The sequence below is a fragment of the Argiope bruennichi genome, chromosome 4 (assembly GCF_947563725.1).
Source record: "Argiope bruennichi chromosome 4, qqArgBrue1.1, whole genome shotgun sequence".
Taxonomy (NCBI): domain Eukaryota; kingdom Metazoa; phylum Arthropoda; class Arachnida; order Araneae; family Araneidae; genus Argiope; species Argiope bruennichi.
Window position 1 is genome coordinate 34,420,987 of NC_079154.1, and position 13,019 is coordinate 34,434,005.

General features: G+C 26.9%; 1 protein-coding gene across 1 annotated transcript in view; it reads left to right on the top strand.

The window, feature by feature from the left end:
• Window positions 1–9,495, top strand: part of LOC129965716 (terminal uridylyltransferase 4-like) — a 49,613-nt gene extending 40,118 nt beyond the window's left edge. The window contains exons 23-26 of the mRNA XM_056079835.1: window positions 3,180–3,227; window positions 5,985–6,070; window positions 7,015–7,225; window positions 7,977–9,495. Coding sequence (XP_055935810.1) covers window positions 3,180–3,227; window positions 5,985–6,070; window positions 7,015–7,225; window positions 7,977–8,683 — 1,052 coding nt within the window. The 3' untranslated portion in view covers window positions 8,684–9,495. The remainder of the gene's footprint in view (window positions 1–3,179; window positions 3,228–5,984; window positions 6,071–7,014; window positions 7,226–7,976) is intronic.
• Window positions 9,496–13,019: the final 3,524 nt, after the last annotated feature.

Genomic DNA, 13,019 nt, shown 5'->3' on the forward strand with positions numbered 1-13,019 from the left:
TTTTCTCTTTTTGGTGTATTCTAATAAAATTGTGTTAAGTATGTGAAATTGCTAGAATTGTTTTAAATACTTTTTGGTATGTACTGAATAATGAAAAACAAAATGCATTTCTATATTTTTAAATTACATTGATTTTTAAAAAAAGTAAATACTAATGATGACTTTAAAATGATCTTTAAGTGATCAACTGTATTGGATGTTTTCTGTGGTGAAATGCAACAAAAATGAGTTTTAAGAAAATGTGTGTTATAAATTCATTATTTTATTTGCCATATTAGGAAATCAATTATAAACTTTGGCTTGTAGTTTAGTGACAACCATTAAAAATGAATATTTTATTAGAATATCATTTTATATGAATTTGTACTTCTACAATTTGTTTTATTATTACTGCAGATGAAGACTTATGACTCAACTAATAAAATAAATCATTCCTTATATTCTCATTCTGCAATAAATTCATAAGTAAATAGGAAATTTTTTTAAAAACTTATGCAAAATCATATTTATCTATTTATAATAAAGCATTAAACATACATTCACACAGAGAGAGAAAGAGATTAATATATCTACATAAACGCACATACACAAAAAGACAAAATGAAATCCAAAGTTTCAACTTGAGCTTCTTTGGGACAAACGACTTGTATGTGTATTTGTGCTATAATCTCATCAGTACTGACCACCGAATCATTGTGTTGGTTTTTTTTTTTAACAAAATTATTTTTTTAGATGGCATTACTAATCTATTTTTATTAGAAGACCAGTCCCATTCATAAGTATTTCTCTATCTGAAGTCAGATTGTGGTTGGACAGGTGTTTGCGAATCATTAGATTTTTCTCAAAAATAAACAGAAACATGTGCTCAATTTGAAGTGGCTATTATAATTTATACTGTCATCTGGAATAAGATATTTTTCTAGAAAGAGTTTTATCCCTCCAAGTTTCATTTCTGCTATCATAGCTACAAGACTGCTTATATTTCCGAGGGGTGATGTAAATTTTTGAATGTCCAATCTTTAGGGTTTTTTTTTTTTTTTTTTTCTGATGGCAGAAATAAAATATCAAATTATTTATGGTAAAATAAAGGATTTAAACTAAAAATATGCATAGTTTGCTCAAAACAAGATTTTTTTTTAAGAGACACTATTTATGAATATATATTATGAAATGTTAATATTTAAACTGATCTGCTTTTCAAGATTTTTTATAAGGCTTTGGAGCATTAATTCACAATTTTTATGAAGTATTTTAAAATACTAATTGTAAATATTTATTTTTTCGTATGTTTTTATATTTTGCATCTATAATCTGATGTTACTTCAAAAGATCTTATCATAATAAAATGCACTATAATTTTTTAGTATTAAATATTGAGTATTTTTAATTAATTTTTAAAACCATGATTGAAAATGTGATATCTATGGCAAAATATTTAAAAAATATTTCATTTCAATGTCGAGTGTACTATTTTATGAATTATGTATATTTTTAACAGAACATGACTCACATTGGGCTTATCCTGTGGAAGTACTTCTTTCTGCATAAGTAAAAGAAAATTAATAATAATAAAAAAAAAAAAACCCAAGGGATAGAAAAAACAAAAATAATAAAGCAAATATATCAATAATACTGTGTGATACAGTTTTACATTAGATGCATAAATGTTTTAAACTACAGCTTAAACGTAGCATTATTTTTATTTGCGAGTGTGAGCAAATAATAAGAAAGATTATTTTTCATTAAAAAGTGAAATCAGATTGACTAGCCAATCTTTTGCTGAAGTACCCAGTTTTTGTTGAGGAATTCTCTGGCAATCTTGTGCATGTTGACATTGGAGGGAGGGAGATGGGATGTTCCTTGTCTTGAATTTTGCTTTGTCAAAACCACCATGCGTAGGAAGTTATTTTAACAGAATGAAAAAGTATGATGTTCATGCAGGTCTTTTATAGGATTGTGTGTGATTTTCAATGAAGAACCATATTACACTTCCCTATGGCCAAGGAGCTTTTGATAATGGATTCCTTTTTCAATGAAATTTGGGAGTTCTGATATCTATATTAATTTGGATATTATTTTTTATGACAAAAAAATTATTTCTGATTACAGCAATATTATCTTATAGGGGGAAAAAAATCATCAAATTATTTTTAAGAATCAAAAAGATTTTTAGTTTCAGCCACTAACTTTTCTTTGCTGTTAATGTTTTGTAGTGTAAAAGAAAGAGTATCAGAATAGGTTAAATAATTTGACAAAATGTCTTCATTTTCTTGAAACTGATTAATTGCAATATTAAGACTCGGTAATTCTACTTGAAGAATAGTGCATTTATCATAAAAATAAAATTGTTGAACGTAGATCCCTTGGTTATCCTTGTATACAATAAAAGCTAAACCAACTTTGGAATTCATTTTGCTTCTACCTGTAAAGCAGGTCTTCTAGAAATGATTTGGGATTTTATTATCACATTTTGTAATCTGAATTGCTAAGAACAATAAAAGATGGGAAATTTTACTCAAGAATAATTGTAAAATCATATGAATAATTAATAATTACAGAATTTTGTTCTCGTATTTAATTTTCAGATTTAATGCAGTTCCGGGAATGCCTGGTTGAATGATAAATTATATTAACTATTTACAAGATTTGAATGGCATCTGAATAAACATTTGTAATACATTATTTAATGCTATCAGTGCAGATGTATTAATGTATTTACAACATATCTAATGCCTGAGGTTTATTAAGAACGTATATCAAATGTAACGACATTCTAAGGAAATGACACTCATTCTAAAATTGTTTAACTTCTGTCTATTGGAATCAGCCTTTTCAATTTGAAAGTAAATCTTTTTTATTGGTATGCTCATTTTCTTAAACATCTATAAATAGAGTATTAATATTTCAGAAGTATGATTAAATTTTTTTTAAAAGTGACTTTTTTTGGGGGAAGGCTAATTTTTCTCACTTGAAAGCTTCTTAGATCAAACTCATTGAACACTTCCAGTACATTTGCATAAAATATATCTTCATGTTATTTCTGCAAATTTTCAAAATGTTTGAATTTTTTTTTCTTTTTTTTGGGGGGAAAATTTGATAACATAATAATTTGTTTTTGATTTGCTTTACATTATGATTATTTTAATTGTTTAAATGTTATATTGATTATTTATTTGCAGATCCTTTTGATTTGGACCATAATCTAGGGGCAGGTTTAAGTAGAAAAAGTAAGCTTTCCCATATTACTAGTTTTAAAATTAAAATTATTATTTTATTTAAAACTGGAATATTTAGTGTCCCCATAACTAAAAGCTTAAGAAGGGAGGGGTTAAGTACTCTTAATATACAGGGTGTTTATAAAGTCTCGGACCCATTTTGATGTTTAATAACTCATAAAATAATAAAGATAGATTTAAATTAATAACATAAATGGTTAAATAGACTCAAAAAGTTTCATGACCCTTGTCAATGAACTTCCACGTGTGCCCCCTTCGTCGCACGGAGAATATCAAGTCGATAGTCAATTTCACGCCAGGTAGCGACAAGCATGTCGGCATACACAGAGCCATTTGCGCACTTTATGACGATTAACAATGCCAGAAACATGAAAGGATGCTTCATCGGAGAACATTATGCTCTTCAGAAAATCAGCAGCATCTTCTATCCTCCTTAGCATATCTGTTGCAAAGGCCATCCTCCTAGGTCTATCGTTCGGTTCCAAAACTTGAACAATTTGAACTTTGTATGCATGCAGTCTTAATTTTTTCTTAATAACCTTGTACACCGTCGAAATTGGCATATCCAATTCTGTTGCCGCTGATCTCACAGATATTCTAGGATTGTGTAAAAATGTCTCTCTGACACGCTCAACATCAAAATCACTTGTGCAAGGACGTCTGGAACGTTTCTTATCTTCGATACTTCCAATTTCTAGAAAATTCTTTTTCCACCGCAAGGTGCTGTTTTTGGATGGAGGATCTTTTTGGTAAATTCTTCTGAAATTTCTCTGTGCTTGCACTATCGATTTCATTTCTATGAACCACCATAAAATCTGTGCTTTCTCTTGTGGTGTATGCATTCTCCTTAATATCCGCTAGAATAAAACATCACATACAAAAATACTACATAGAACAAACACATCAAAAGTAAACATAACATTGCAATAGTTGACAAAAACAAAAGAGAAAAATGCAATTAATAAGCAGACAATATTTAGAAAAGTACAGATATTTAGACTGGAAAATGAAATTATCTGAAATTAACCACACACGCAGACGATATTTACAAAAGTAAAAATATTCAAACCTGAAAAGGAAAATATATGAGTTATTTCATCAATAAATGTCATAAGTGTGTTTATATCTTTATTATTTTATGAGTTATTAAACATCAAAATGGGTCCGGGACTTTATAAACACCCTGTATATTTTTTTCTGAACCTTTGATGAAATTCTTAATCAGTTTTTATTATAAATGCTCCTAAGGATATAGGCAGCTAATATTAATTATATTTGTTTAGAAATTCAAATGAATTAAAATCTTTTTAGTTTGTCATATGAAAAACTGTAAAAATAACACATTAACAGAAGGATGTATGATCAAATCTTGCTTCAGATTATTTGAAAATAATTACTTTATTTGAATAATATAATAGTATTGGTCTATTTTATAATAGTGTTTCAGTCTCATTTACAATATTAGTTATGTATGTTATTTCTTTTTTGTGTCTTCCAAAAAATTACTGTTACGATATTTGGTAGTATTTACTGCAGCTGATGGATTCTTTTTTTTCTTGATTTCATTTTTCAAAAGTAAACAAATAAGTACAATTTGATGTGAGTATTTCTTTTCAATGAGTTAATAATGCTAATTTTTAACTGTTAAAAGAGTGAAAGTATTTTTTAAAAGATAGGTTTCAGAAAGAAGGAGAATAATTTATTTTACATTATAATTATTACTTAATTTGCTTACATAGTAGTGTTTATTAGAAGATATATAGAACATGAATATAATTCTTAATTAAATAGCTCAGTAAATTACATATGAACTGTATTTATAATTAATTTTAGAGTGTTAATTGTTTTATTGAAGTCTATAGGAATAAGTCACAGAATCAATTTATTGATTATTTTTATAATTACAACCATGTTATTTATTTTAAAACTCGACAATTGTCATTTCTTTTCTTTTTCTTTCTTTCTTTTCTTTTCTTTTTCCCTATTTTTATTTGATTGCTTTCACAATGTGTTCATTATATTTTTTTAAAAAAAAGCCTTTTTCAAGATCAATAAATTTTATTTTATGTTAAGATGCAACATCAAAAGTAAAACAATTTAGCATTCTTAGTAATAATAAAATTGTCTTTCTTATCATACCAATATGATTAGCTACAAAGTCCTTATTAGTAAATCTGAATTTGTAGGATTCTCTTTCTATAACTTGAAATGCTTGTTTCATTTTTGTTCACTCATATTTTTTGCTTTGAAGAATTAATTTTCTAAATCCTTACAGCTATTTGAAAAACCCTATTAAGAGTACACTGTATCCTCATAATAGTGAACAAAGTAAGCATAACTTATTTTGCAAACCTGGATTCCTATTTTTATTGGAGTTAATGAAAGAAATATTGTTGTGTTGGGAATTCAGAACAGTTGTTATGCCATTCAAAGCCTATTAGAAGTTTTTTTTTTTTTTTTTTTTAATTTAATGTTGAAGTGAATAAGAATGAATCAAATTCCAAATGAAATGACATTCTTTAAGTATTTTTAATTGTAAAAACTTATTTTTATAACATATTCAAATTATGAAAAAATAGTTTTTTTTTTAATGTGTTTTATAAATTTTAGAACTATTGGAAAGTATATTTTTTAAACTTGGCTTGATTTCATTTTCAGTAATTGTTAAATTATTATACATAACACATTTTTTTTACAAGTGCATTTTGGAAAATAAGGATTTAAATTTTTTTTTTTTTTCGTTTTCAGTGAATTCATATATTTTAAAAGCCTTTATGAAAGCTCGTGAACGCTTTGGCTGTCCCATTCCTATTGAAAAGTTGAAATATGGACAAGTTAGTATGCTTATTTATTTTTTCTCTTGAATATCAGTGTATATAAAATGCTGATGTACATGGCACAGAAATCGCTCTTATTATGGAATGGCGACAGTAAAATGTAAACATAATGATATACAAATGTATCGGGCTGTTTTTTTACAACAATGCTTAATTCAGCACTTAGTAAATTAAATGAAATTATTATATATATGCTGTTCTCTGTGTCAAACATTTAATTTAATCAAAAAATGTAAAAGAAATAGTTGTTAAACAGAAAGTTTAATTGAGGGTGAAAATATTCTTAACTGCCATTAGATGGCTATTTGCCATTACTTACCTATGGAAACAGATGTCTATATCTTCCAAAACTATTGATCTCACATGAGAAGTCTTTGTATTATCTTAAAACTCAAAAAATTACCTCTTTAATGATATCAATTTCATTTCTAAGTAGTGTATAATTTTTTTTTTTTACTTTGAATGAATTTTTCAAGTTTAATTTACAATGTTATGATTCTGTTAATGTTATGAAATTAAAATTCATCCATCAAAATATTCAGTCTCTTGCTTTTACCAATGTTAACAATAAGGTTAAAAAAAATTTTTTTTTGGGGGGCATAAATTCCAAATTTATTTCCACTTTTATTTCATAGTTTTAACTTCATAAATTTCATTCTTTAAATTCATAATTTTAACTTGTATCAAATAAACTGAAATTTTTAAAAATTCCTTTCATATTAATTGTTTAATAGCCTAAATAGTCAATAATTTTGATGAGTAAGCAGATTGCCAAAGGTGGCTAGCTTTGATTTATATTTTTTAATTCTAATTACAAATTTTTAACAACTTTATAATTAATACTCAATTAAAAATGAGAATTTATTTCTGTCAAATAGTCCTCGGCAATGAAATTTTGATAAAGTAATTTACTTTTACTTTTTTTTTTTCCTCTTTTATAGGCTTATTTGTTCAACAGACAGTTTTTGAATTCGGGTGTTGAACCACCTCAGGATAGAGGATGTGGCAACTGTGGAAAAATTGGTCACATTGCACGGAATTGCCCTCATGAAAAAATATGTTCATATTGTAGAAAGCCTGGACATTTAATTAAAAACTGTCCAAGGAAAAAACATAAGAAGTCAAGGGAGAGAGATCAAAATCGGGCTTATGGTAGGTTTTGTTTAAACCTTTTTATCATAATAAAACAGAATTGTGTCTCTTTTACTTAGCATGAACTTATTTTTGAGTATTTCGTATTTCTCAAAATTATTAGAATCTGTTTCCTTTTGTACTGTTGAAATGTTTTAATATTATTATTAATTTTGATTTTTTTTTCATATTCTGGTGTTCTTTCTTTATCTGAGCATATATACATCTTGCTCAGTTTTTAGAATAGTATTTCTCCCTTTTTTATAAATCAGACCATAGGCATCAAACTTGCTCAATGGTGATTTATTTCATCCTCGATGCAATGAATTTTTCTAGAGGCAAATGTTTTTTAAAAAAAAAACATGAAGAAACTTTGATGCATTTATTATTAAATATAATTTTATAAAAAATATTTCCATTATATGGCATGATGGACATTTTAAGCCCACATCATATAATTGCAACTTATGACCTACTATAAACTGTTTGACAACCAACGTTTGAAATACCTTAATAGAATTATAGTAGTTTTCAGCTTCATTATAGAAAGATATTTGTTTATTTTTTAAACTTCATGTTATAATTTGGTAATTTTTGTATTTATAATAATCTTTTTTTGCTGTCAAATTAAATCTGCTATGAAATATTCAATAATTCAATAAAATGTAAGGTTACTTAAGATAAAAATACACAACCAGAATTTTATTTATTAAAGGATTTTAATCAGGAATTTTTTATTAAATAAAATGTAATCGGAAAATTTATTTTTCAGACAAAGCAAACACTGAGAGGAAAGGTAGCAATGATAGACGAAATTCAAGAGCAAAAAATGATTACCATACAATGCCATTTCAAGGAATGCAACAACAAGGAATGCCTTCTAGAAACGATTTATTTGAGGTACAAAAGTTAGCCCAAATGGGAATACCTGCTCACCGGTTGGTTCCTCCTGGTTTCCAAGCTCGAAATATCATCCCTAAACCACCCCCTGGTTTCAACGCTACTCCAATGCCACAACCACCTATTAACTATCCACCTCCATTCATTAACAAGCATCCATCTGCCACACCACCTTTTCCAAGGGGTGGCAAACAGAATGATCTGCATGCTCATAGTCCACCAAAATTATTCAGTTCATCCCCACCAAAAAATTTCCCACCAAATAAAAATGCCTTTCATCATGTGCAGGAGCCACCTTGGCCTGCAGGTAGGCAAGGTTTTCAAGTTGATAGGCATCTGAATCCTCAACTTTCAAGGAGCTTGCCATCACATCCTCTACATCCAGGTCATAGAAATATGCAAGTTGAAAGACATCATGTACCTCATGGTCCAAGGAATTTCAATCCATCCTGGCAAAACAGACCTTTTCCTCCAAAAGATCATATGCCCCATCCCAATCAGCCTCATAATTTGGATCACAGGTTGAATAGGACCAACTCTGATAATTCATACAATTCCAATCACGGAGATAGATGGTAGTATCATGAAAAGACCAGCAATTTTTTTAATCATTGGAACCTCATATTGATAGATTTTTAAAAGAAGATGGAGACTGCACAAGCATTAAATAACAGTTGATGTAAACTTGTATGTATGTAACGAGCGTAAAGAAATGCGCTTTCATTTGTGATTTCCATTCTTTATTATTTTTTTCTTTTTTTTTAAACAATGAACTGAAAGCAGCTGTTGCTCAATCAAAAGCATCTAGATTTGAACTTTGTTATTTTTTATGATGACGAGGTTAATTTTATTTTATTGCACAATATTTCTCGTGTGAGGAATTGTTGACAATTTTTAAGTTATTTCATTTTGAAGGGTTATACAGTTGTAAACTCTGCTCAATTATTTTGGTTGAGATGGTTTATTTTTGTTAAGAGGGGAAAAAGTTATTTTTCAAATTAATCCTATGTTATTAGATTAGTTTTTAAGAGGATGAATTATGCCATACAACTTCATTAAATATAATAATGCAATGGATATGTGCAATTCATTAATTGGAAAGTTAGCATGGATTACGCTAAAAGAACTGAATTGCTTTAAGTGGTTGCATTATGCATTTGATAAAATGTATATGTGAAAGTTGTAAAGGATTACTTGATTGTATTTAGTATTTCTTTTTTATTTTACTTCTAAAACCTGACACATGAAATGATATGAATTAAAATATAAATGCAATTTTTATATAAATCTAAAAATAGGTATATGTATATTAATTAAATTTTCAGAAATTTTATTTGCATTTGTATAAAATTTTATTACAGTTGTCAGTGAAAATATCTCCAAATTTTCTTTTTTCCCTCTCTTTCTTTCTCTTTTAATTTACTTTTATGTTGAAATAAGTTTCAATCGATAAAAATCTTTTCTTGTGAAAAAAAAAAAAAATGCTGTGTAGATCTATCAGTCTTATTTTCATTTATTTTAAATCATTCTAAAATTAAATTAAATTTCTCCTGAATTAAATTGAGCATCAAAATTGATCTTTTTGCAATTATTGAATGGAACGTTTTTCGGCTTTTCTCTGAAATTAAAATGAATTGTATTGTAGTAATTAATGGTTAATATGACTTGTAAGATAATAAATTTGTGGCAAGGTGAATCCATAATTTTTAATTATACTTGCTTTATTTCTATCTTGCTTTATTTCTAGTAAGAAATTATCCATATTTCGTTTTTTGTAGTTTAGAAGAATGCAATAAAATCTGAATGAGATGAAAAATGAAAAAATATGTGCTTTGATTTTATCAAGGCAAAGAGACTGAAGAAAGTGGAAATAAAACAAATGACTTAGGATTGTGCATTCAGTCTGAAAAAAAAAATCATCTTCTTACAAGCATATAAAGTTTAGGGAAACTTACCATACCGGTGAATTTACGGTGAAAAAAATTAGTTGTTCTAAATTTTTTGAAAACTGTTAGAATATTTTAAAAATTTTCTCAAAATTCAATAAAAATGTATAAATTAGATAAAATTAATTATAATTATATTTGTATATTTTCATAAAATATGAAATTGGTATAAAATTTTTATTTAGATGTGTGCACTGAAAAAGATTTTTTAAAAAATTATAATTTTAAAAAAAGCTGGTAGTATGTTACGATTGATATTTATTAAAAAAAGGGGGGGGGGGTGTAAATTTGAAATATTTTTTAATATATTCATTTTCTTATTAAAAAATATTTTCTATATTTTTATTTGTTATTTTATTTTTGCGACCTTTCTATTAGTATTCTGGGTAAAATGGATACAATATTGTCCATGTTATCCCCCACCCCTATTTTTTTCGTCTTTTTTTCTCATTTCAAAATTTTTTTTCTGGTTTTTGTTTGAGTTCTGATATTTATTGTATTTATGTTTTCTTCAATTTTGAGTGATTTTTTTTATCACAATTGATTTGCTTTTGCAAGGGTGGAGGAAGAAATTTTTTGTGGTGACTATTCCGGATAATAACAGAAGGAAGAAGTAAATGCTTAAAAATATTAAGATTAGGAAAAAAAAAATTATTTTCTCTCTATTTTTTTTTTATTTTTTTGTCTATAAATAATGATTTATTTTATAGACAAAATGCTAAATGCTACGGCATAATATTCTTATAGAATTCTTGAATAATTCTAACATGAAATATTTCAAAAGAGGATGAAACAAATATTCCTTATTAATGTTTTTTAATGAAGTCAATCAATGCAAGATTTTTTAATGGAAAAACAATCAATGACAAGTTTTTTCATTATAGCATATGAAATACCTCAATTATTATGATGAAATAGTCATTGAGAAATTATGTAGTTATGAGTTAGATTCTCTTAAAATGAAAGAGAAGGACCCTGTGATCTTGAACATTCTTGTATCCCCTTATATGTCCTTCCTTGACTTACAGTACTTGGAGTTCTCTGCTGTTAGGTTAAAACTAAATGAGAATTGGCTATATTTATTTTTCAAGATTTGATTATCTTTTATAGTCGTACTTTTATCTTAATAATTGTAGTATATACACAACTTTTTTTGACTGTGAAATGTGCTATATAGCTAAAGATTATTTATTATGGAATAATTTTCTATTTCTGTTTAGAATTTGACTTGTGAATCAGTTTCATTACATTAAAAATTTTAAATTTATTTAAGACATAATGAAACCTTAGCCTCTCTTTTTTAAGGGCTGAATAGGTTTGATGATTATTGGCTATTAATGTTGTGAAAATTTATCATCATAAACTGAATTTTCTGATGTGTATATTCTGTATGTCTATCAAGTTATATCAGCATGATAATTGTTGAATGTAAAGTATTTAAGCATAGGTGCTTTAAAACTTGCTGAGCTTGATGATTTTAAAATGTACTACTTTTTAATGTTTCAATATTGTTTTCGTATATCAAGTATCGACATGAATTTCACAAACAAGCGCAGAAGTATAATCAAGCTGTTTCTTTTCTTTTTAAAAATTGTGTTGGCTTGATTGTGTGATTTTTTTAAAAAAAAATACGTGTAATATAAATTGAGTCCACTTTAATGGTGCCCCAATAAATAATTTCTAAATCATTATAGGAAGGTATATGCTTCTAATTTGAAAAATATTCTGAATTGTCTAAAGAATAGTAGATTATATTCTTTGAGACAATAAATATGATACTAATGAAATAAAATATCAAAATTTGTGTATAGCCTCTGGTTTTTTAATTAACAAGTAAAAGTATTTGTAGTGCACTGATATTTTAAAATGTAAAAGTTCTATTCATGCAAAATCAACCAAATTTTGAAGCTTTGAATATCATTGGTTTTAACTATTTTTGACCAGTGGCCGTTTCAAGGAAGGTTTGTAAATGAAATATTTTCTTTTCTTCTGGGTGTTTAGTTATCGAAATAAGGAAATTTGATGTTTTATAACTGTTTTATTCACAGAAGGATTTTTTTATAGCATTAGGCCATTTAGTATATTATATTAAATATGACTGATATGATCCAGAAACTATATAAAAGTTTTTATTTGGTAATTTTTTAGCAGTCTATTTATTGCCTCAAACATCAAATATAAATCTATATTTCAATTAAAACATTTTTCTAGCTTGAAATATGTTTATCTTTAACAGTTCAGAATTTAACTATTGAGCACAATTAGAGTGGATACCTTGGATATAATTTTTCCTTGGATATAATAATACCTTGGATGTAGAGTGGATATAATTTTTCAGATATTTGAATTCATTTTTGTCAATTGGTTTCAGTATCTCGATTTCAATCGGTTCCTTATATTTTCAAATGTTTTTTTTCAAATAATTGTTCAATTTCCCAAATGCAAGTGCTTCTGGAATTACTCCATGCATGCGTTTAAAATATGATGAAGGTGTAATTTAGCTTTAAATTATACCTTCTCCCTGGCTATTTTATTTCTCTAAGTGTACAAAACAGTTGCCATTGCTTAAACTGATGCAATCAAGTTGATGTCTTATGGCAATGGCTAGCTTTTATTTTAGATAACAGTGTTTATTTTTACTGAAGTTTTAAATCAGGCTTTTATGAATTTGAATAATATCTGATGTAAATGTTTTAAGCAGAAAGACTTATTGCTTTTTCTAGATTTGAAAGATCAATAATATATAACTAAACTGTTTCAATGAAATGCTAATCGCTAGGTCTTTCACAAATGAATAATTTAATAAAACACTTGTAATTGTTGTCAAATTGTATAAACGCTTCTGCATACAGAGCAACTGTGAAATGACAGATTTTTAATCTTATGACTTAGTCATTTTGGAGTTGCTCTTAATTTCTGTGATCCCTAACAAGAGCAGTGTTTTAAAATACATGTCAATTAAAGATTGT